General features: G+C 40.5%; 1 protein-coding gene across 1 annotated transcript in view; it reads right to left on the bottom strand.

Annotated features, from left to right (window-relative positions):
- The window catches only part of LOC107392548 (SR-related CTD-associated factor 8), a 32,333-nt gene that overhangs the window by 5,223 nt on the left and 754 nt on the right, over positions 1 to 26,356 (bottom strand). The window contains exons 2-14 of the mRNA XM_015970419.3: positions 26,054 to 26,137; positions 9,325 to 9,369; positions 8,348 to 8,509; positions 8,104 to 8,260; positions 7,891 to 8,018; positions 7,591 to 7,767; positions 7,432 to 7,511; positions 7,227 to 7,338; positions 3,990 to 4,121; positions 817 to 926; positions 490 to 683; positions 314 to 414; positions 65 to 178 (exon numbers count right to left, since the gene is read on the bottom strand). Of these exons, the coding sequence (XP_015825905.3) occupies positions 65 to 178; positions 314 to 414; positions 490 to 683; positions 817 to 926; positions 3,990 to 4,121; positions 7,227 to 7,338; positions 7,432 to 7,511; positions 7,591 to 7,767; positions 7,891 to 8,018; positions 8,104 to 8,260; positions 8,348 to 8,509; positions 9,325 to 9,369; positions 26,054 to 26,137 (1,596 nt within the window). The remainder of the gene's footprint in view (positions 1 to 64; positions 179 to 313; positions 415 to 489; positions 684 to 816; positions 927 to 3,989; positions 4,122 to 7,226; positions 7,339 to 7,431; positions 7,512 to 7,590; positions 7,768 to 7,890; positions 8,019 to 8,103; positions 8,261 to 8,347; positions 8,510 to 9,324; positions 9,370 to 26,053; positions 26,138 to 26,356) is intronic.

Below are 26,356 nucleotides of genomic sequence, written 5' to 3'. Positions count from 1 at the left end.
AATTAGGAAAAACCATCAAAGAGATTGAGTTTACAACAAATTTAATTATAAAGGTAAAGGAGACCTTGATGATCTTGGATCCAATCTTAAAAGAGCCTGTACTAAGCTTCTGGAGGGCACGGTAAGCATCCTGTCTGTGGACCATACAGATGTAGGCGCAACCTCTGGGAGGGATCATCTGCAGACAACAGGAAGGTTAAACAATAACACAAACTGGAGAATGTTTAAAGCCTTTTACCAGACAGATCATCAGAGAATGGACTAACATACTTAAATTACACTTAAGGGTAAATCAGGGCTGAGGCGTGCTTACATTAATGGACTCAATCTGACCAAACTCTTCAAACAGATTGGTGAGGTCTTGCTGAGTGGCCTTTTTGTCCACCTGGCCGACCCACAGAGTTGTGCTGCAGACTAACGATAACAAACATCAGTAAAAACATTGGCAACGACTGAAAAATGTAAAATTAAAAAGTGACTCCCTCTCACCACTTAGAGTCCTGGATCGTATTGGAGGTAATCCCTTCTTCTGCCGCTCTTTTTCATGTTCTCGGGCACGCCTTTCACTTGAATACGACCGTGACGTCTTCCTCTTGCGATCTCTGGAGCGAGATCGTGAACGCTTGCGATGCTTACGTTTTCGTGAGCCGGAGCGAGACCTGGACCTTCTTCGTTTGGGCGATCTACCGGAGGAAAAAAAAAAAAAAAGAGAGAGAGAGAACAAGAAACTCAAATATATGAGTAAACACTTTCCAAATGTATGCTTTGTTTTGGTTATCATCACAATAAAATGAGAGAACAATTAAAAACACTCACCTTGAACGTGACCTGGAACGTGTCCTAGACCGAGGGCTCAACATCTTCTTCTCTTCCGCTTCAAATATTTCCTCCTCCATTCCATCAGGGCCCTCGTCCAAATCCATATCCTGGGTAAGTTATTGTTCATTTTTAGGGAAAGGTAGAGATCACACCCTGCATCACTTGCATACAAATAATGTACAAAGTAGAGTTGCATGATCCTAAGTTTGAGCATCAACACTGCATTGTACACACATGATGCTGAGGAAGGTTCTGATAAAAACTTCGTAAGGAAGAGACACATTTGAAGGAAAATTTCAAGGTTGTCAGTGGCTTATTATGTTGAATTGTGGACGTGAGAATTGTTGTAGACCAGTGTTATTTTTGGCAGGCATCTTAGTTTTAGTCATAGTCTTAAGCTTGGTTTATGCTTGACGCGTCCGCGAGGTCCAGCCGACTCCGCGCGGCAAAATTGCATCATTTTAACAACCACGCCCCTCCACCGCGCCTCCACACGGCCCAAACTTTCCGCACCACGCACCTAGGAAATTTTCTAACCACGTGGACGGTCGGACGTGGAAAAACATGGCGGACTGGCAAGAACTAGTATGGCAGAGGTTCGTAAATACAGACGTTTGTATGATTCAGCTCTCAGAGATCACCGTGATCAACATAATTCTTGGAGAGAAATAGCTCACACTGTCGGAAAAGACAAGGACGCTATTAAAAAATGCTGGAATGCCATGTTGTAAACCACAGTAATTTTTACTTCTACTATGGTTTAGTGTTGGATGCATGCCGTAGAGCTCCATGCTGCCCCCTACAGTTTGGGAGAATATTGGCTCACCGCAGAGACGAGCCGCATGAACCATAAACGCTGCAAGTTGTGAAGCGCGTTCCATCCGCGAGCCGCATCACCAAGCGGAAAGTAAATGCGTCAAGCATAAACCAAGCTTAAGTCTTCACGACGAAAATGCATTTTAGTCAGTTTTAGTCGACTAAATCTCAAAAAGGTTTTAGTCGACAACGATTTTTGTTTTTAATTTTACAAAACATTAAACAAAGTGATATTCTCTAACAAATGAATTTATAGGTCAGACGTGTACTCTGAGCTACTGGAGTGAGTTCACCAACATCATTTATTTTATGGCTATATTTATTCTATGGCTCTCTTCTGGCACTCGCAGAGCAGACGCTTCTCTCCTTGCTCCCTCATCTGTTTTTCCAAAGGCTCTTTGTCCTGTCTGCCCACAGAGCGCTTCTCTGCACTTCTCCAAAAAACCCTAATTTTTAGAAATGGGTTTAATTAATTGGTCATTCAACGCGATTGATAAGATTTTTTCAACGATGAGAACGGAGCAGGGGGCTCCCACTTGCCCGCAAGGGACACACCCGGCGGGATATATGATGGATTCCTGGAAAGAGTGGAAGATTGTATGCCTCTCCCAGCTGTCCACTGAGGCCGTCGAAGATGTGTGGATGTTTGGCCTGATGATCACTGGATTTCTTCTGATTGGAGTGGGAGGATATCTGGTTTTCTGGAAATTTGGAAGACAGGAGCGATAGGAGGGCGACCCGCACCCACGGAAAGCACCGTCCGTGTGGAGACCTTACAGACTGGGACGTTACTCGAGGTGAATCGTAAGCTGGACAATGTTTTAGTTGCGTTACCGGTATTAGTGCGCAAAATGGATGTCATCTTGGAGAAGGTCACCGGACGGTGTGGAGATGTTTAAAACCTAAATTGGCTTCACTGGAGGACTTGAATGATCATGAAGGCAGAGAGGAAAATTATCTCTGCCTGACCCAAACAAAGTCTTGTTATCCGAATCTGACGCCATGGCAGCCTTGTGGTGCCAACAACAAACCACCCCCACGAAGGAATGCAGACAGATGCTGTGAAAACCCGACCTACCCCCCTGCCTTCAGATTGGTGGACTTCAGCCTGGCGAAGTCATCAACCTGCAGGTGTCAATGTGCTCTGCGCTCCAAGATCTCCCTCCCACCTGTGGCTACAGTGGCTGAGCGCCATACAGGGCTGCTCTCGCTGGGGAAACGTCGTCGCTCGTAGTAGCGTCAATGAGCGGCTGAGTGCTGCATATTCCCGGGACAGGGAAGAGCTGAGCCGAGCTGAGTAAAGTTAACTTCCAACCCACATCAGAAATCCATGCAAATAGAGTGGTTAGTGCTTTCTGATGTGGGTGGGGAGCCAGCTTCACTCAGCTGCTGAGGCTGGTCTGTGAGAAGATTACGCCTCACCTGAGACACAGACAGCCGCGCTGTTATATTACAGGGTATCTGCAGGTTTAAGGGAGCCAAATTTAAGACTTTTTAAGACCTTTTTTAAGGCCACTTGGACCAAATCTAAGCAATTTTTTAAATTAAATTTAAGCTATAATTTCCAGCTACTGCCTGGAACCGGTGCTAACCGCGTCGTGAACGTGGGATTAGCCATCCAGTTACCATTTATGTTGCACTTCCCCATGGTGCAAACTCCCACTAGCTTAACCAGCTCATCTAAAAATAGCCCCCTTTCACAACCAACCAAACGTGTACGCTTACGCCAATACCATACACAAAAAATGCTGAACACTAACTAGAAATTCACGAAAATTTTATAGAAATAAAAGAATCTTGTTTATTGGGTCTTTGGTAATTTAAGACTTTTGGAAACTATTTAAGGATTATTTGTCATTTTTAAGGATTTTTAAGGCCTTAAATTTGGAAAAGCAAATTTAAGGCTTTTTAAGACTTTTTAAGGACCTGCAGATACCCTGTATTAAACTTTAAAGGGACAGACAGAAATGTGCATTTTGAGCAGTTTTTGTCTAGTCTCGGCTCGTTAACGAAAACTCCCGTTCGCCTTGTCATGTTTTAGTCACTAAAGAGCTATTTTTAGCTCATCAGCGTCTTGTTTTCGCTATGAAAAAAAAGGGGTGTCAACGAAAACAATTCGTCATTGTTTTGTTAACGAAAACAACACTGTTGTAGACTGACTATTTTATTGGAGGACATTAATCACCTCTCATGGAATATAAGACACCAATGAGTTAGTTGTCAACAACTTAACAGGAGTGCACCAATACTTAGAGTGGTATTTAAGTCTTTGGTTGAAGATTTCATTATTTTTTATATCGCAGGCAAACTTTTTCCAATACCGTGCATCCCTTATAAAAAGTTTCCACAAGTACCTGCTGCTGGTTGTCTATAGAGTCATCCATCTTGTTCTCCGGCTCAGGGAGCTGTGGCTGGCTGCAGTTTTGAGCAGCTGGAACTGAGTTTTCTTGTCCAAACATTGAATCCTGGCTCTCGATGCTCATTGCCTGGTGGACACAACAGCAGCACATGTTTAAACAGAAACCCAAAGGTAAATCAGAGAGTACAGATAAAAAAGAAGACATGTTTATCACAGCAGTGTTTCCCTTACATAGGCGTAGCCGTGGCGACCCGCCACGGCTGAAATCCCAGCGCAACGCCTGCAAGACCCCGTTTTATAAATTTTTTTTTTTGCGCTGTTTCCCGAAGAAGCAGCAGGGAACTACTCTGTTGTTGCTTGTTATCACAGCTGGCAGGCAGCAAGGAGGAGGAGGCAGGGCAGGGCGGTTACAGCTAGGAATGAGCCGCGGATAAAGCATTTTTGACGAATACGTGCATGAAACGAGTAAAACTCGTAAATATCTGTAATCGTGCTGAAGGAAAATCCTCATTGGGTAACTGACTGCCTTCACGCTCTGTGACTGGCCAGTCACATGGAGCGCCCGCCCCTCCCTACACACAAAACTCTGATCTGCCCCACGCACACACACAGACAGTAACGGATCTCTCTGTGTTTGCTTCATTGTTGCTCACGTTTCTAAGGTACTCCCCAGGTTTTCTTCAGCTCGCCTCTTTTTCGGTTGAATATTTAAAGTTAATTTTTTCGTAACTTACGTGGTGCATTTGACAAGACAGAGCTGAAAACGGCATGCGTTGGTCACTGCCTCTGCTCTGGTCGGGTTTTTAAAAATTATTTTAACTCCCCCAACCCCTCTGTCTCTCTCTATCTCTCTCTCACACACACACACACACACACACACACACACACACACACACACACACACACACACACACACACACACACACACACACACACACACACACACACACACACACACTGTGTGTGGGGAAAAATGCCAACTACGTTAGGAAAAAAAATCTGTTTAATTAAATTAAAATAAAAAAGTAAGTTGTGTCTGGTTCTAGTATTTCATATTTCCTAGTTCCTACTGCATGAGTTCAGATGCATTAATTCATGCACTTAAATATTAATGTTCTGATTTTACTGAAAACGTGTTCTGTAATACTTTTACTATTGTGATCAAAAATATTTAATCTCATTTCTGAGTAGGGTTGTCACGGTATGAAAATTTAACCTCACGGTTATTGTGACCAAAATTATCACGGTTTTCGGTATTATCGCGGTATTTTTTAAACGGTGTTGCATATGTTCAGAAAGCATTGATAGTCCTGTTCTACACAAACTGAAATAGTTTTGAAAAGGTTTAACAGTGTTTATTAAACCTAAAATAACACAAAGCCTTAGCAAAAGTGCAACTTTTCACAAGTAAAGGAACAAATAGCTTATTTTTCTGGAACATGTTACAGTAGTCAGTGCAGGTTTAAATGATACAAATCCAAACATTCAAAACATAAACAATATGTAAACAAATCAAAGAAACACCACTTGTTTTCTCATATACTTGTTTTCTTCATTATCAAAATGAAAATCTAAAACTCCAGTCCACACTTGACTTGAGCACTGTACAATCAACCTTAAAAAATATGTATTTAAAACAAATAGCCACTTTAAACAAATTACTAAAATAACTACTACACTATGTAATCAAATCCAAATGTTCAAGTATAAATGGCATTGAATAAGTAAACAAATCCATGACAAGGAACTAATTGTGTATTTCTCTTCATCATCAAAAAATAAGATGCTTCATCCAGCAACAGGGTGTCCGTGACACGGTTTAAATGCTGGCAGAGGACGCTGCGGCTGCAGTATATAGTGACTCGTTGCGTTCTCCCTCAACCAAAAGTCCTCACGTCATGCATTTAAGCTAAAATGCTAATGTTAACTTACCTTGCACTGGCTGTAGAGACATGGGTGATGGTCACACAGATGTGCCATTAGATTCGAAGTGTTACCTTTTGCAGACACTTGTTTCCTGCACGTTCTGCAAACGGGATAGCCGTCTTCTATTAACTGTCCCTCAGCATTTTTCAGAAATCCCAAATATGCCCATACTTCCGATTTAGTCTTCTTTGAGGGCGGATGGATGTCCTGGGCGCTGCCGTCGCCTCCTTCGGCCATTATTTCAGCTTCAAAGTTTTGGTGCCGTTGCAAACTAAAAAGTGCGTGTGCGCGCCGCGGGAACTTCAGCTGAAGCGACGGTGGCTGGTAAGGGTCATCGCGCCGAAACCGCGGCCACGGTAAACCCACCGAGATAATATAGTTTTTTAAAAACTGGACGGTTATTTTTATTGTCAACTTTTTTACCGGGGTTTACCGCTATACCGGTTACCGTGACAACCCTATTTCTGAGGCTGCTCTGTAAATAGTTTTCAAATAAACAAGTTTATAAATAAACAACTTCTGATCAATCCATATCAATTTCAGATTTAAAATAATGTATTGATGTAAACCACACCCACTAATTTCCAAATAATAAATAAGAGGTGCATTCATCTGTGTATCTCCTTTGATCCGCATTAGTGATATTTTCAGCACCAGAACAATGAAGCAAAGAAACAGATTCCTGCGTTTATGTTAGTAATTTTATTTATTAGATAAATCTGACCTGTTCTATTTTTCTCTGAAATGAGATCAAATCAGTGTTTCTATGGGTCGTCTCCTCTCTGCACTAGAAAAATGTACTTTATTATAATGTTCACTGTAACGCATCTTGATGTTCTTAACAAATAAATTAAATCAAAGATATTGGTCAATAATGCCAAATATGTAAATTTGTGTTTCAGTCATTTTTATACTGGCTTAAAAATACTTCATTAAGTCTACTAAGCAGGGGTGTAGAACGTGTTTAACAGGGCCAGCCCAGTAATGATCTTGGACCAGAATAAAGGGGGCAGAAGGAGATGTTTTCCCAGACGCCAAGAAAAATTAAATGCCAATCCCCCCTGCAAAGTGTGTCACTGAGAGTTTAAAACAGAAATTATTCTTGTGCAAATATTGGTGTATTCACCTTTAATACTAGTTATTAAAATGCAGCAGTCGCTGGATTGGTGCAGTTCAAAGTGGAGTGCGTCTAATAAAACAACAGCAACATAAAGGTGAGACGTGTCATAATCCCCTGCCCCAACACAGCTGGAAAAATTCCTAGGGGACCACTGCACAGTAAATGCTGTTTGTTTTTGTGTTTTACCTTCTGCTGATGCTCCAGCAGCTGCTTCTGAAACTGTTCCAGGTTTTGCTGCTGCAGCTGCTCAGCCAGTTGATGGAAGAGTGAGCTGTTAATGGGTTCTGACACCATGGGCCTAAAAGGTGGTCAGAAGCTTGATTAGGCTCTAGCATTTAGTGGAAGTGTCTGACACAGAAGCAGCAAGAACTTTAGGGCATTACTAACTTACAACTGAGATGTTGAAGATTCCTTCTTTGGTTCTTCGCTGCGTTCTGAATCATTTCCAAACTCGAAAGGACCCAGAAGTTTCTACAGCAAACAAAAGCCGATCAAAGTAAGAAATTTTGCATTAGGGTAAAACACTAATAAGAGGTGACCAAAGTGTTACCTTATTAAAAGAAGAGACCCTTTGTTCGAGAGGGTTGAGGCTGTTGGCAGTGGCTGCAGCGGTAAGTTGAGCCGTCAAAGCTTGCAACTGCACCACCAGGCCAGCATCCAAAGCCTGCAGCAGGGACGGCTGGGGCTTCTGCTGCTGCATCTGCAGACTCTGTACCAGCTGCTGTAGCTGGTGACAACACAAAGTATTTCTCATGAATCAACAAAAATATTAATGCAAACTGTAAAGGCCAATCAGAGGCAAACAAGAACATGTAGTTATTTTAAAGCAATTCCAGGCCTGCCCACCAACCTGCTGTCCCTGAGGACTCTGTAAGATTTGTGCGACAGCAGCAACTGTATCTGTGTTTGTTATCTGGGAAGCCCAGTCAGGCAGACCCTGGACAATGTTTGCTGGAGTAGCAGGTGTAGCTGGAGTGCCTAAACAAACAGAACAATAAATTTAACATGACAGACGCAATCAACCACACTCCACAACCTGTGTTTCAGTCTGCTTTGTGTTTACCAGGTGTAGTGTTATTGATTGGAGCGGCAGTGCTGGGCAGAACGGGTGTAGAGCTGGGAGGAGGAATCCCAGCAGCCATGTCCAATAGAGGCTGAATGATGTCACTCTTGAAGACGGCGTTCTTCTGCCACAGGTTCAGGACTCGCACAATTTTACTCTGAATAAACACACACAAAAATAAGATGGCAACTGTGAAAAAAACCATAAAAGAAATGAAAAAAGAAAACATTTACAGCTGTCTGACCTTATCATCTGGTGGGCAGCGGTAGAGGTACTGGAAGGTTGCAATGATGTTTTTGCTGAAGCGAGGTGCAAAAACATCCTTCTCTGTGCCAAATTGGTGGCGTGACTGTCTGACTATGGAGTCGATAACATACAGCCCAGGAACCTTGTATTCTGGCTTGCACTGTGGGGGAAACACATGGCTGTAGTTTCAGATCATAAAGGTATTTATTATTTAAAGGTGCAGTTCACTTTTCCCCCCAATAAATCTGCTGTTGTCTCAGTGCCTTGTGAGCAGTTTTCACACTCCTGTTTCAGTGGGTATACGTTTGTAAGAGAAGTAAGTCGGAATAAAATGGCAGGATTTGGAGTCTTGCTCATTAATATTCATGATATGCAAATGTAACACCCCCGATTGGCTAACAGCAAAACAACTCTTCTATTGTCTTTGTTCGCTCTTCTTTCTTGGGAAAAAAAATTCAACACTGCTCTTTTAATCTCCACAAATACCACAAGCCTGAACGTGTTCCACCATGTAGTGGGGCTGTTAATGCTAATGGCTAGCTTCTACTAGCTGAGACACGCTCTGCTCTTTCAAAGCTGCAAAGTTAATATAGTCATGAGCGACTGCGAGCCAAGGTTGGCGGAGCCATGAATGCTAATTTTCTCGGACATAGAAGAGACTGGCTTTTTCGGACCTGCTCTTTCCTCCTTCATTTCCTTTCTGCGGCTAATACAAGCTACAGAGGATGAAGAAATGTTCACATTTAACATGCATACATAACTCAGCTAATATTTCAAAAAGGACAAATATTACAGAGTTTTTCAGTGAACGAGACCTTCAAAAACATTCTGACCTGAAAAACTATGTTGGGTGAAATAGTTAGACTTCTGATAAAGATTTAAAGAGAAAATGTATCAATTTCCTTCATTTTTTGATAATAATTATTAAACACTATCCATAAAGTAGTTTAATGTAAACTCTGAATACAAACTTACTTTTTGAATAAACTTCTCCACACTTTGGACAACATGCTTGTAGAACTGTAAGAAGAAACATAAATTTTAGGTCATTTAAGGCTCTAATCTAACAGCTGACAAAAAAAGAAAACACAACATCAAAGGAAAAACAGGTTCTTTGGGAGAACACGAAGCTTTAGTTTCAAACAAAGAATGTATCTAGTGTTGGATTTATGAATTACTAAAACATTTCATTCAAGGAAAATTGTATTCCAGACAAAAAAAATGGTCCAGAAGTCACCAAATAAATAGGAAATAGAAAGAGCATAGACAATATTTGCAAAACAAATATCGACAATGCAAAAGATAAAGTTTAAATAAAACCTGAACCCAGAACGTTGAACAGAAATGTTTCTTCTTAGCTATAATAAAAAAAATGAAATCATTGAAAAAATAAAACTGTAAATTAAAAACAAATTGTGTGTGTAACTGTAACCAGCTCAGTGGCCTAGTGGCAAGAGTGTTTGCCCTGGGACTGGGAGATCGGGGTTCAAATCCCGGTCAGGTCTTACTAAAGACTTTAAAAATGGGACCCAATGCCTCCCTGCTTGACACTCAGCTTAAATGTGTTGGATTGGGGGTTAAACCACCAAATAGTTCCTAAGCGCGGCCACAGCTGCAGCTCTAATTCCATGCGCTAATGTGACAACCAGTGAGACTTTTAACTTTAACTGGAACTGAACTGGCAGATTTCTTTTACTTATTTCCATTCTAGTGTAATTTGTGTTTATGTGATTTATTGAGTTTAAAAAAATTTGAAAGTAACTACCAAAAAGTTTTGCCTTTTTGTTTTTTACAAGTTAGGACTAAAAAATCTTACAATTTGAGACAATCTCAGTAAATTAGATGAGTTGAGTCATTCTCACGACCCACTTTACCTTCTTATAAAAATAAACTTTTTTATTAACCATCTGTAGATGAAGGGAACTTTCATATCTTTACGGTTAAAGACACACATAAACAACAGACCACTTTATTAGTATAAAAAAACCTGACAATATCAAAACAGCACCATGAAGCTGAAATACACCATATGCCTTATTGCAGAATTTTGTCCCATCTGTTGCTCATTGTGCCCTTTCACACATCCCTGGACTCCAACAGGCCCTCCAGAAACGAGTATGACTTCATGATGCGGCGAGTTACAGAACTTTTTGAAACCTATTGTACTTTGTGAGTAACTACGTAAATTTTATTTATATAGCACTTATCACAGATATAGAGTCACAAAGTGCTTCACATAGATCAAAACAAAATAACACATTAAGTCATAAAATTATGATGATCTCAAAACAGACAGATTAACATCAGAAAAAATAAAGTCATTACGTTAATGCTACATAAGGGTGATGTAAGATCATTCAAAAGTTGGGGTGCTGGAAGGATCGATCACCTTGACTTTTATATCTGGTCATTGGAACTTCTAGAAGGCTCTGGTGTGTGGACCTGAGGGCTCGGGTTGGAGCATAAGGCTTTAACTGTTCAATAATACAGGGAGGAGCTTGACCATGTAGAGCCCTGAAAGTTCTAGCCAGGATTCTAAAATGAACTCTTAAGTTTATGGGTAACCAGTGCAGAGACATTAGAATAGGAGTGATGTGTGCTCTTCGGCTTGCTCAGGTTAGGAGCCTCTTTGCAGAATTCTGGAACAACTGAAGGTGAAAAGTGTGTTACAGTAATCTAGACGGGAGGTGAAAAAGGCACAGATAACCATTTCAAGTTCATGATTTCACACCAACCTTTGCAGTTTGGAGATATTTGTTAAGTTCCTTAAAAGAAGCTAGAGCGACTGCCAAATCCTCAGTGCTTATCCTGCTCGACTTATCGGCTGCATTAGACACTGTCAACCATGGCTTCCTTTTGTCCACACTCTAGCATGGGCATCACAGAGAAAGCACACGCCTGGTTTGAATCGTACCTCTCAGGACGATCATTCGGTGTATCTTGGCTTAGACAATCATCTACCGTGCACCATCTTAACACAGGAGTCCCCTAGGGCTCTGTACTAGGACCTCTTCTCTTTGCCATATACACCACCTCACTGGGTGAGATCATTCGATCACATGGCTTCTCCTACCACCGCTATGCAGACGACACCCAGATCTATCGGTCATTTCCACCGGACGACCACACTGTCTCTGCACGAATATCAAACTGTCTCTCTGACATATCAAAATGGATGAAATCCCACCATCTCCAACTCAACCTTTCTAAAACTGAACTACTTGTCATCCCAGCAAAACCATCCATACAGCACAATATCTCAATCCAAAATGACTTCCTATTTCTGGCTCCTTCAAAGGCAGTTCGAAATCTGGGTGTTGTGATTGATGAACACATGACCTTTAAAGATCATGTTGCCTCTGTTGCTCGTTCACGCCGCTTTGCGCTGTATAACATACGAAAGATCAGACCATACCTAACACAACATGCCACCCAGCTCCTGGTGCAATCTACTGTCATCTCCCGCCTCGATTACTGCAATGCCCTTCTAACTGGTCTTCCAGGCTGTACTGTGAGACTTCTTCAAATGGTCCAGAACGCAGTGGTGCGTCTGGTCTTCAATCAGCCAAAAAGAGCACACGTCACCCCTCTGTTCATTGAGCTCCACTGGCTACCGCCTCCAGCACGCATCAAATTTAAATTGCTAACACTAGCATACAAAGTCCAAGATGGTACGGCTCCCATCTACCTGAATCCTCTTGCAAAGGTTTACGTCTCGGCCCGGCCGCTCCGGTCATCACAGGATCGTCGGCTAGCAGTGCCTACACCACACTCAGGACAATCCAGACTCTGCTCATACATCATTCCACAAATGTGGAATGACCTTCCAAGCACTACCAGAACAGGGGCTTCCTTTTCAATTTTCAAGAAACTCCTGAAGACCCTGCTCTTCAGAGAGCATCTTCTAAACTAGCACCCTCCCTGCACCCGTCCCCCCTCTCTACTGTCCACTCCTTGTTCCCTACTCTCCATGTTTGATGTCAAGTTGTGGTGGTTATTGTTGTTGTTAGCCTCAAGGGCAACATGCCAATTATCATTTGTAAGTCGCTTTGGACAAAAGCGTCTGCTAAATACATAAACATAAGTTATAAAAACAGTTTCGGACCAATGTTTTTGAGTGGCCTTCAAGAGACATTGATTGGTCAAAAACATCACCCAAATTCCTTAAGTTTGTCTTGACGGCGGATGATAAATGACCAGGTTTTTTGACTAATTAGGGGAACCATGCTCTCAGGGACAATGATCAGATTTTCAGAGTTTAACTGAAGGAAGTTATCTTCTAGTCAGCTGATGATAGCTGATAGACACTCTAGTAATTCAGACTGTTTGTAGAGCGCAGAAAACTTAAAGGAGCAGTGCAGCTGAATATCATCTGCATATAGGTGATAAGACATTATGAAAAGAATCAATTTTCTGTCCAAGGGGGTGTATGTACAGTAGAAACAACAGTGGACCAAAACAGAGCCTTGGGGTACCCGACAGAACAGATCGGTAGAATCTGACATGATTTGGTTTATACAGACACTGTAACTTCTGTTAGAAAGGTACGATCTAAACCAGTCTAGAACAGTTCCAGAGATCCCCACCGAGTCACCAAGTCTGTTAATTAAGATGATGTGATCAACAGTGTCAAAAGCTGCAGAAAGATCTAACAATACTAACACTGTGAACTCCCCGTTGTCTGCAACCATCATGATGTCACTGGAAACTTTAAGCAAAGCTGTTTCTGTTGAATGCTTTTTACAATTACCAGATTGGAATTTGTCAAAACTGTTGTGTAGTTCCAGAAAAGTAATCAGTTGATCTGTCACAACCTTTTCTAATATTTTAGAGATAAATTGTAATTTAGAAAAGGGTCTGTAATTTTTAGGCTGAGATGAGTCCAAATTTGTTTGTGTTTCTTTAAGGATAGGTTCAATGTTTGAAAACAGATGGTATAGAGCCAGATTTTAGAGATAAATTAATAAAATCTACAATGCATGGGCCGATTTGGTCAAACATACTGATGAATAAGGTAGTATGAATAAAATCAGCAGGGCATGAGGTTGGTTTCATGTGTTTCTGAATGAGGCAAATGTACTGGAAATCTACAGGAGTAAAGACAGACCAAGATCGGCAGGAAGGTGGTTGGATGGGAGGGTAGGAAGTAGATAGGGGTGAAAAACTTGCCCTGATATTTCTGATTTTATTCTAGAATGTCAGAAAGTTGTTACAGTCAATCCTTGAGTAAACTGGCACAAGAGGGGCGTGAGGTGAAACAATACTTTGGAGAAAATGTATCAAGTTTGTCTTTGAAATAAGTCACAACAAGCTGCACAGAACACCTGAGAGAGAACAATGTTCATCATCACATCCACACCTCAATGTGTGATTTAGGATTGTTGCAATACACAAAATCTGAACATAATCAGATAATTTACAAGGATGGACCACAACTCACTGCAACATAAAAACAGGCAGACAACAATCTTTCTGAAGATGTGATGTCATTCAATAAATATACTGAACCAGATATAACGGCTCAGGTTTTACTCATTAATGACATGATTAGATTTGGTGTAATAAGACTCCTGTTGAATCCATGTTTTCTACTATTTTCAGTTCTACATCCAGTAGGTGGAGTCAAAGTACAGAAAGTGATCTGCTAAGGAAGTATGCATTTATACAAACTGCACAATCAAAATGTCATAGAAGTATAAACGACTAAAGGACATCACAAATAATTACAAAACTATTCAGTCTCCATCTTGTCCTCATATTTTTGAGAATAAACAAGTGCGGTGGGTGATGCTAAACATATTTACAGCATTAATAAGCTAAAAATTTTGGCACAATAATTCACATCTACCCAGCTGTCAATGTTAAAGGGAAGCAAATGCAAAAATGTGTATTTCTAAAAATATTTTGTAGCAGATAAGGTTAAGTCCTAAGTTGGAAAAGACTAATATATCTGGACAATATTTAACAGTTTTTGATGTACTGGCATCAGCCAATAAACTCCTTTTTTGAAGCCAATCAAAAGTCAGGTACATCTGTGGCCTGTCCAGTGCTAATGCAGAACTTTATTTAAATGAATTTACTGAAAAACATCTGCATATTAAATGCTCTAAAACATTATTGTTAACTCATTCACTGCCACTGACGACTAAAGTCGCCATTTTAAATTCAACCGTTCACTGCCAATGACGACTACATTTGCATTTATTTACTGTGTGGGCGTCGGACGAGCCCCCGCACCGTGAGAACAAACTTCTCAGCTCTCAACCCGATCGTCATCCGCATATGTCACACGTCACGTGATCAGGAAGCAGAAAATCCATGCGTTAGGAGATCGTTTTGGGCCACTGATGTAAAAAAAAGTAAGGCGCGAACCGGAAAAGCTTCTGCCGATCACAATTCGACAACGGATTATGAAAGAACGGATAAAGCTGGAAACGTGCAGATTCTTCCTGATGTGAAGAGGTGAGTCTCCACTTTGTTTTAGTTGTTTTGGCGTCGACATCATCCTAGCACGCAACGTTCTGTCACTCTTAAAAAAAACTGTAAAAACAGTGAGAAACGCTGGCAGCGAAGGGCTTTACCGATCAGGAAACGGCTGGCAGAGAAAGAGTTAACTGACTTTTTTATTAATTGTTTGCACATTTAATTACTGTGCAGTTTACAGATTTATTTGATAAAGTTTAGTTTAATGTACGTTTTAAATACTGAGCAGTGCACAAAATTATGAGTCAAGACTTTGCTAAATTAATTGTTTAAGAACTGATGAGGTTCAGAATCGGGGTATCTGCAGGTTTAAGGGAGCCGAATTTAAGACTTTTTAAGACCTTTTTTAAGGCCAGTTGGACCAAATTTAAGCTATTTTTTTTATTAAGGCCCTGTCCACACGTAGCCAGGGATCTGCCAAAACGTTGATATTTTTCTACGTTTTGGCCTGTCATCCACACGAAAACGGAGTTTTTTCACACGAAAACGGATCTTTTTAAAAACTCCGGCCAAAGTGAAGATCTGCGTTTTCTCCGTTTTGGGTGTCTGCGTGTGGACGGACAAAACCGGAGTTTTAAGGTCCGCAACGTCACTTTCCGTGACAAAAAAAAAGCTGACATCACGTGTGCGACCTGTGTTTACACTAGCCGGCATCATGGAAGCCCTCAGAGCTGCGCTCTGTCACTACCCGATCCATCAATTGTCCAAGCGCTTTCTGCTTGTTTGTTTTTGCAAGTGGAATTACTGCTCCTTGCGGAAGACCACAAACGAAGGATGAGGTTAAGAACGGGGGAAGTACTGCCGCCTACAGGTCTGGCATGTCCTTAACAACGTATTTATCCGGGTACACGTGGACAGAGTTTGTTTTTAAAACGCGGTGGTGTGGATGCAAGTTTTTGGAGGGGCGGATATTCGTTTTTAAAAAACCCCGGCTACGTGTGGACTAGGCCTAAATTTAAGCTATAATTTCCAGCTACTGCCTGGAACCGGAGCTAACCACGTTGTGAACGTGGCATTAGCCATCCAATTACCATTAATGTTGCACTTCCCCATGGCGCAAACTCCCACTAGCTTAACATGCTCATCTAAAAATAGCCCCCTTTCACAACCAACCGAACGTGTATGGTTCCGCTTACGCCAATACCATACACAAAAAATGCTGAACACTAACTAGAAATTCACGAAAATTTTATAGAAATAAAATAATCTTGTTTATTGGGTCTTTGGTAATTTAAGACTTTTGGAAACTATTTAAGGATTATTTGTCATTTTTAAGGATTTTTAAGGCCTTAAATTTGGAAAAGCAAATTTAAGACTTTTTAGGGACCTGCAGATACCCTGGCTGTTGTTATTAGAGATTTTAGCATCCAAGGTGGAAAACCTTATTTTGATAACCATGTCCTCTACACATCAGCATCAGTATCGACTGTAGAAAAACCCACTTCAGTCGATCTCTACGCTTAAGGAAAGCTTTTAGTAGTCATGAAATCAATGCTATACTTTTCCCATGTAAAAAAAATGTGAATTAAAAATAATGGAAATTAACCCAGATGTATCAAAACGGACTACCTTTAGCAATGAATATGTGCTGGTGAAAGAGAAAAACAAAACACATGACAAAAACCTGCCGAGTTTCTCTGTAATTATTAATAGTATTAATTAGGGGTGTAACGGCGTGCGCTAAAATCATATTCGTTTCTGTTCAGTGATTTTAAGAGCTCTGTTGGGATTAATGTTCAGTATAATATTATTATATTTATTTATTTAATCTAAAGCGGCTCCTTCAGTGAGCAGAACCAGGTGACATCACAGGCTGCTGATCTAGCATGACGTTATTAATTATTTCAGAGGTTACTTGCGCAGCTATGAGTGTCACGCTTATACAGATATGTGCAGAAAAAATAAACCGAAACAGTACACAAGCGGACCGAACCGAAATGGCTCAAGACTCCCCCGTGAACTGTTGAACCCCTAGTGTTAATAATTAACACTGAGCTTCTTTGCACTGGCAATATATTACACCCAAAAACCCTGTGAGCTAATATACAATTATTATTTACCATATAAAACATTGCAGACAACACCTTTCTACAATAAGACCAGCAAACAAAAACAAAGTCCTGAATCAGACACAAACTGGAGTAAAGGATAAGAAAAATGTCAAGTAGGGAGCTACAACGTGCAAAGAACAAACAATCCAAGAAATGAGACGTCATTTCACTAAAGATGGAACCTTTTTTCACCAGGAACTACGAGTTCCTACATGAAGAGCTCTCAGCTCACCGGCCTTTAAGCAACATTAAAACATTTGTTCTTACTCCAACTACATCTAACAAATACTTGTCTACAGAGAAGGTATTAGGACAAAGCCCTGAGTTGCAGGTGCTGTTGTGGATCAAAATATATGTTCAAATTAGCAAAAGTCTAAAACACTGTAGCTTAGCAGCAAGTGAGCCAACATGCTAAATGACTACTACGGCCTAATTTGCATATCCATGCAATCATGCAAATAACCTGTTATTACCTGTTAAACATACAATATTTTCTACATTGCTTCATTGATGCATCTTACAAAAGCAGTGATATGAGATATTTTCCTACGTATATGATCTCCCCATCAATTATTACACATTTGACAGATTACCACAGCCTTTAACCCTCCCAGTGTCTTTATGGGTGACCCCGCGAGGAAAGTTGACCATTGAGCAGGGTTGATGGTTTATCCCTTGGGTCCATGTGGCAGGCACCTCACCCTCCTACCATCTTTACGCAGATGACATCCAGCTGAACATCTCCTTTAAGCCCCATGAGATGTCTAAGCTGCAGCTGTTACACACCTGCTTGGATGGCTGGGAGCTTTCTACAGCTCAATAAAGATAAGACTGAGATCCTCATCTGTGCCTCAGACAACCTGGTTCCCAAAGTCAGAGACTCTCTTGGTCAGCTTGCTTCTCACACCAAACCTTCCGTAAGGAATCTTGGCGTGATCTTTGACCCAGCTCTCACCCTGGATTCTCATGTCAGTTCTTTTGTTCGCTCTTCCTTCTTCTATCTCAGGAACATTGCTAAGCTGAGTCCCATTCTGTCTCGCTCTGAACTTGAGACAGTTCTCCACACCTTCATCTCCTCACGCTCAGACTACCGTAACTCTCTTTTCACGTGTCTGAGCAGAACCTCCCTGAACCATTTACAGGTGGTTCAGAACGCCTGTGCTCGGCTTCTGACCAAGTCCTCCAAACACACCCACATCACCCCGCTTCTCCTCCAGCTTCACTGGCTGCCAGTCAACTTCAGGGTTCATTTCAAGATCCTGGTTCTGGTCTATAGGGCCTTACATGGACAAGCACCATCTTACATTGGTGATCTTCTTAGTCCCTACACCCCCAGCAGGTCCTTGAGGTCCAGTGATCAAAGCCTACTGGTTGTGCAGCACCAGGCTAAAGCTCAAAGGTGACAGATCATTTGCTGCTGTGGCCCCCAGACTCTGGAACTCTCTCCCCTTGAGCCTGAGATCAGTGGACTCAGTGGTCTCCTTCAAAAAGCAGCTGAAGACTCACTTGTTCAAGCTGGCTTTTGTATGACCTTCTTCACCACTCTCTCTTTATTCTGCTCTCCCCACCTATTCCACCTTCCTCAGGATCCACTGATTTCCCTCTTTCCTGTTCACTCTCTCTTTAACATTTGTTTAATCACAACTGTCTATTTTTGCTCATTTTAGAGATATTTCTAACCATTTTCTAAATTCTTTTTTTAGATTTTTACATTTTTTGTTTTTGTGAAGCACCTCGTGATTTTTATCTTGAGAGGCGCTATAGAAATGATATTTTCTTCTTCTCCTTCAAATCTGGGACAACCTAAACAACCAAAAACTAATTTTGTCAATCATTTAGCATAACTGAGTTCTTCTTACAATATAATTTCTATGTGATTCTGCAAAATTTTCAGGGATTTTTAGTGAGATTTAAAAAAAAATTACATTTGGATGAACAGAATGCAGTAGAACAATGAAACCCAACAAACAAATAAATGAGAAACAAAAACAACGCTAACCAGCATTCACACCGGTAATAACTAGGGGTGTAACGGTTCATGTGGAGACGTTGAACCGCTTCGGTTTGGCCTGTTTGGTTCGGACCACTTGCGTACAGTTTTGATTTAATTTTTCCATTAAACAATGAATTTTTATTTGCGTGACTTGATTTAAGTGCAGCGGATAAAAGTTCCTAGGCAAGTTTCTGCACGGACGCTGTATTGAGTGACGCATGATGGCTGCATGCACCTGATCTTCGTTTAAAAAATGTGAGCTGCAAATTCTGAACAAGGCCTTTCAGAGTGGATCAAACCAGCTGGCTGTCGCTGCTACTGTGGAGTCTGTAGAGACCTATATATGTTGATGGTAGAGACCCTGAGCGGAGCATCGCGTCGCCCCTCCCTCCCTTCCCTCACACTGTGCAGGCATGCAGCAGCAAAAATGTAAACAAACACGTCTGCTGAACTTTTTCCCTGGGACAATTGATGTAAAGTTTTCATCCTTCAACGAAAAATACGGCACGGAGAAAGCTCGTTATTTAATAAGAGTCTTAAAGAAGAAACTCTGGGCGGTGTGAGGTGAGGTTTTTAGGCTCGCTGCGGAAATAAAAACACGGAGCATCAACAGTTAAACACAACACTTGTCTGTATGAGTGTGACACTCATAGCTGCGCAAATAACCTGTGAAATAATTAATGACATCATGCTAGATCAGCAGCCGGGGATGTCACCTGGTTCTGCTCACTATAGGAGCTGCTTCAAATAAAAATATCCATCCATCCATGTTTTTCTTCATTTATAGAAATATCTTTATCCACAATATTCTGATAAAACTATTCCCAATGCACTACCTCATAATTTATGAATTTCAGTAATATCTTGCATCAACAAAATAATCTCCACAAATGTTTTTAAAATCGGTTTATCTTCACCAAAAGTTATATGAAATGCATGTGTGTAGAAGGGTGGCCCAAACAGAGAAAATAAATCTGTTTAAAAGCAAATCTGACGTATTGTGGATGTAAACTAAGTGAATGCTGTGGCTGTACCACAGAAGGATCGCTTCAGTTTGAAGAAATGTTTCACATGTGTGAAAGCACCAGCAGAAACTTTATGGTGCAGGAGTTGATGTTCTGTAACATGTTTTGCTATTTTGCTTTGAATGCTCTTCACATACCAATGGCAACCATTAAATTAAATGTACTGTCAAAATAAATAAATGAAATAAAAAAATTATATATAATATATATATATATATATATATATAAATAAAATCACCTCTGAAATGTACACTCCTGGTAAAACATCTTCAAATAACAGAGAATGTCCCATTCTGAACAAATTGATCCTAATCCATCTATCAAACTGGCCTCTGACTGTCCCTCCTCCTCTGCACATAATCTATATATCTGTTCGTATTGGGAATGTTTTAACTGACAGACCTGTTTGCTGTGAACCCAGCCTGTCCTGTTGGCTGGCAGAGCTGTCTGGTGCCTAACGTGTGTGTGTGTGTGTGTGTGTGTGTGTGTGTGTGTGTGTGTGTGTGTGTGAGTGCGTGCGTGCGCGCACGTGTGAGAGCGAGAGAGCCTGAGGAGGTTCCGGCAGAGGTTTTCCCAGATTGTTCGTGGCACTGAGCTGTTGTGACTTTGAAGATATGAATAAACCAAGAAAACGTTTTTGTTATTCACCATGAACACACACACACACACACACACACACACACACACACACACACACACACACACACACACACACACACACCAAGTTCTTATATGGTTAAGAATAATGGCTGAAAAGGTGCCAACAGTAGGTCAAAAGCATAAAGCCGAACGGTCGCAAACAAGAATTGTTAATTTCTGTATTCTGGGGGCACGGCTTGGGGCAAAGGGGATTGGACCTTTGGATCGTTTATTTTCAAAAAGTAGCTTGCTTGATGAACAAGAAAAACATCCCATAATGCACTTTTAGCATTAACAGTAGAGAGTTTAGGACTAAACAATCAGATATAATTTGGTATTTGACAAACAACCAGAGGCTTTTTATGTAATGTTACCATCATGGTTACCAGACTGTACTAAACACCTTTATGCCACAACATTATAACCACTGAGGCCTAATGTGAACAAAATGTCACCTTTAAAAAATGAAAAGAATGACAAAATGGTATTTATAGAGCTTGAACAGGGGTGGGCAATCTTGGTCCTCTAGGGCTGCTTTCCAGCATGTTTTGGTTATTTCCCCTGCTACGACACACCTGACTTTAATCAGCAGCTGATTAACAGGCTCCTAAAGGACTTGGTGAGAGCAGGTGAGTCAAGTGAGCTGAAGCAGGGAAACAACTTAAACATGCTGATTAGCTTCCCTTGAGGTCCGAATTTGCTCACCCCTGAGCTAGAAGACGAGTCACAAAATTCAAAAAGTTGAAAATATAGATCATAAAAAAAAGAAGTCATGAACGAGTCACATTTGTTGAGATGTGTTGTATATCTTTCAGAATAAAATACTTTAAAACAGGGCTGGGTGATATTATTAAAATGTATCGTTATCTAAACTGCTGACTAACCGATATCATTTTGTCCGTGCCAATAAATTCAATGATAATTTAAAATAAAGAAAAGACGTGTGTAGGTTGGCGATGTTCATGTCACTTTAGGCTGTACCACCTCGAGTCGCTTGACCACGTGACTCCATGTAACACACCTGACAAACCCATCTACTGGACATTTGATTTTGCACATAAATGTAGTTATCGTCTGTTTTTCATAATCGAGGTGAACTCCTCAATAAACAGTGATATTGGTTTTAGGCCATTTCATCCAGCTCTACTTTAAAACACTGTTCAGCTTCTGTAGACAGTTCTTAGGCCTGCTACTAGTTTAGTCTTTCACCTTTTACTTGTTTTGTAGAGACGTGCTTCCCACAATGAGGGTTTTAATGAATATTGCTTTGAAATATCCTCGCTTTTAGTGCAGAAATACTATTATTTAAATCCATCCATCCTTTTTCTTTTGCTTATTCTGGGTCAGATTACGGGGGCAGCATCCTAAGCAGAGAGGCCCTGGCTTCCCTCTTCCCGGTCACTTGGGCCAGCTCCTCCAGGGGAAACTCTAAAGCCTGATTTATACTTCTCCGTCAGCTCAGCTGCAAAATCACGCACAAGCATAGCAACATGAAAAATGAATAAATATATCAGGAAAGCAGGAAGAAATGTTATTCATGTTTATGTTATCTTTGTGGTGCATTGTCTGTAAAAAGAATCCTAACAACATAAAATTATTTAAGATGCATTGTATTTTTTTAAATAAGTTTTAAATGGTATTCTATGCTTTTTAAAATGATTTGTAATGCTGCAATTAATCTGGTGAGATTGTTCCAAAACACGTCGACACGTATAAACAGAATTAAAGAATGTTACCGCACGTGCTTCAAAATATTATACGATATAGATTTGAGGTCATACTGCCCATTCCTAGTTGGAACGTAGCTCAACCTCTAAACTGAGAGCTTTGCCTTTCAGCTCAGCTCTCTTTACCATGACAGCTCGGTACAATGCCTGCATCACTGCAGACGCAGCACCAATCCGCCTGTCGGTCTCCTTCTCCACGTTTACTGAGACGCTAAAACTTTTCCACATGGAGCAGGACATCACCCTGATTAGATAAATGATCTTTCAAAAATAAATCACAATCTCTCACTTCTCTCTGCTTTAAGCCCTAAAAGCCTATATGCAAACAGCATCCTCTTCAGAATGAAACTTCCATTTTCAAGAAGTAACTTAGTTTGTTCCCATTTCCTCTGAAATAAAGTACAACACAGGCAGCAGTCCAAAAACACAGAACAGAGACATGTCTACCTGAAAAGCTCTTAGTGGGATAAGTGGACAAAAATCCAATAAAAAAGATATTATTTTTTTATACATCACCTCTCAAGATAAAAATCACAAGGCATTTCAGAAGAAACAATAAAAATTACTTTAAAAGATCACAATAAAAAATGGGGCTCTAAATCTGAAAGTAAAAACAAAATTCTGAGTGATGATCATGTAGGAATTACAGAACAAAAGCTCCAGATCAGGGCACCCTAACCCTCCAGGGCCATCACCTGCATGTTTAAAAGGTTTATGTGCTTCAGCACACCAGATTTAGACAGTGGGTGACTAACACGTCTTCTGAATCTGGGAGTCATTTGTTTTATCTTTAAGTGAAACGCCAAATAAAAGTGACTTTTGATTATTTGCTTTTGAATCGGTGCAGTTGAGTGGATCTGTGCGCCCTGTCCGGTGCACATTCAGCACAAGGGATCCACATTCTGTCTACATTGGCATAAACCCAACCCATAAAATATCATGGAGCCTGTTTTTACATTTCAGATTTTTTATCCATGACTAAAACTGAAAACATAAAAAATGTTTGGTTTTAAATGGAAAATTGAATGAATGAAAAACAGATTCTTGTGCAGAGCTTGAGGACCTGCTAAACATGTAATTCGACCACTGAATCAGGTGTGTTGGAGCAGGAAAACAGCTAAAACATGCTGGACACGGATTGGACACCACCACTACATAAAAAACAAATTCAAATAGAGCTTAAAAATAATATTTGATAAATTTTTCATATCAACTTCTCAAAATACCTCCTAACATGCCTTAAGGTCCGGCTCCAATCTTATTTGTTCTGATCTGATGCATGCCTACACCAAAACACAACTACTGTCTTTCATTAAAATGTTTTACTCCTGTTTCAGATGACCAGCAGCTCAAAATCAACCAACGCATGTCAACTAGAACAGCAAAGACCTGCTTCTACTGGTGTGTGGGAGCAGAATAAGATAAAGCTCCTGTTTGGACCCGGAACCGACACCCGGCGGTTCTCCTTCAGATGGACCACCGTCTCCTGAAGGAGAACCACCAGGAGCACTCAGAACCAGATCAACCAGGATACTTGTTAGTGCCAGGTCTGAATGGAAAGTCATTTGACTCCTCTATCATCATCATCCTCCTCCTGAAACAACCCATACTCCTACCTAAGCTGGTTAGGGACTCTCTTATCTCTTTGTAACTCTCTCCACCCCATCCTCCTGCTTCACTTTCAGTGCTTTGGGGGAGCTGGGAGAGCTGCTGAGGGAAGGGGAAACGGGTGTTATTCACAAGAGACACAAAAAAACACACCAAAAGCTAAAAGTTCCTAAACTTAAATGCAAAAGACACATTTCCAAAATCAAAGTAAATTCAACGAAAAGAGAGAACATTTTCCGTAAACTGAAAAATATCCTACATCACTGCCTATGTATGATTTTGTTTTGAAGCGCAAATGTCACAAAACTTAGTCTAACATTTGGTATAGTCATTCTGTAAATCCTTTACATGGCCACTACCGTTTCTAGTTTCCTCTAGATGAATGAATAACGAGTCAAACTCAGATTATCGCAGGAACCGAGGAATGCCATCAGAAAATCATGTTCTTCTCCACACAAACATACAAATCAGGGTTAAAGGTTGGTTTATGCTTGACGCGTCCGCACGGCTCCGCGCGGAAAAGTTGCGTCATCTTAACAACCACGCCCCTCCAACGCACCTCCGCACGGCCCAAAATTTCTGCAACGCGCACCTAGGAAATTTTCTAACCACGCAGACGGTCAGACGTGGAAAAACATGGCGGACCGGCAAGAACTAGTATGGCAGAGGTTCGTAAATACAGACATTTGTATGATTCAGCTCTCAGAGATCACCGTGATCAACATGTTGTTAATAATTCTTGGAGAGAAATAGCTCGCACTGTCGGAAAAGACGAGGACGCTGTTAAAATTGCTGGAATGCCATGTTGTAAACAGTAATTTCTACTTCTACTATGGTATAGTGTTGGGTGCATGCTGTAGAGCTCCATGCTGCCCCCTACAGTTTGGGAGAATATTGGCTCACCGCTGAGACGAGCCGCACGAACCATAAACGCTGCGAGTTGTGAAGCGCGTTCCATCCGCGAGCCGCATCACCAAGCGGAAGGTGAATGCGTCAAGCATAATCCAAGCTCAATCCACACATTCTCAAACTCACAATCAGTCCATATATCCTTAGCACTAGGGGCCTTTTTTCTCAAACTCCAAGGTAATCATAAAGGTAATTCAGGTATAGTTTTTTTACATGTTAATATTAAATAGTAGTTTGAGCAAGTGGTTGCATTTATATTCAGCATTAATCATGACTCACTGATAGAAACATAACCATAAAACCATATTTGTACAAGCCTAGTTTTATTGGTACGGAAAAGATTTTTTTCCACTTAAACTTAATGAATGAAAGCCAGATGGACTGAATCTCTTTTCCAACCTTTGAAATAAGGAAAATAAAGAACTAAACTCTTGTTTGCACAAACAAGAAAACAAACTATTATTTGTTTTGATTATCTTATGGCTGCAACCAGTTCATCACATCACTATCAATGTTACAGAACTGATGGTTTATGATTATTTTAATTAAACAGTAATCGTGAGTATTCCCCATAATGAACTGTTTCTACACATGGTTATGGTTATATTTCACCACCAACACATTATTTCCAACCTTTGAAGTTGCCTTTGTGACATTTTATTGTTGAACTTGTATTCACACCAGTGACAAGAGCAGCGTAAATATTTTAACCTATGAAATATCTGAGCAAAACATTGGGATTTCAATTAATACAACCAATAAGTGATTTGTATGCTTTCATTGGATGTGCAGGTAAACCAACTGAGCCTAGAAACTGCTACATTTTGCAAACTTAATGAGTGTTTAACTATAATAAAGTAGTTAGTTATTAAATAAATTAATAAATATAGAAGTTACCAAGAAAAAAATCATTACCGAAAAAGACAAAGACTTTGCAAGTAAGCTGATATTTTATGTTTTGTGGATTATTAGACTAGTTATCTGGATTTTAACAGCAAAATTGACAATATTTTGAGCAACAACTTTCTGCCAGTCGCAATAAAAAATTATGCCCATAAAATAGATTTTTTTTACAACTTTGTGTTCCAATATTATATTATACAATAATTCATTTGAATGACCGTGGATTTAATCTAAATGAAAAAACATTCATAGTGCGAATAACGGGTTTATAGGTATATGTTTGCCTAAAGAAGTAGACAACATTTTATTTGAATTACTTTATTATTAATAATCAATTTTCCTGCCTCGTCCTTTTAACATACTTACTTTTATAGCCTTGATCCCAGACTTGGTGATTTGAGTCATCTTGGCCTTGGAGATGGGCGGCTTGTACTCAGTCAACGAGCACAGCTGAAAGATGAAACAACAGAACATCAGTTCTACCTTTCTGCCATCAGTTCTTACATTTTCGTCAGGTACGTCTCTAAAGTAAAATTTCCAAAGCCTCCTGAGTTATTTAGCGCCTCTTGTTTGGCTTTATTAATGGTCAGAGGTCAAATAGCGTGGCCCTCTTTAGACTCAGGCTTAATTTTGGGGGTAATTGTTAGTAAAAATAAGTCAACATACCAT

Source organism: Nothobranchius furzeri, chromosome 18 (assembly GCF_043380555.1).
Source record: "Nothobranchius furzeri strain GRZ-AD chromosome 18, NfurGRZ-RIMD1, whole genome shotgun sequence".
Taxonomy (NCBI): domain Eukaryota; kingdom Metazoa; phylum Chordata; class Actinopteri; order Cyprinodontiformes; family Nothobranchiidae; genus Nothobranchius; species Nothobranchius furzeri.
Note: the sequence above shows the minus strand (reverse complement) of the source record. Positions and strands in the feature narration are given on the sequence as shown.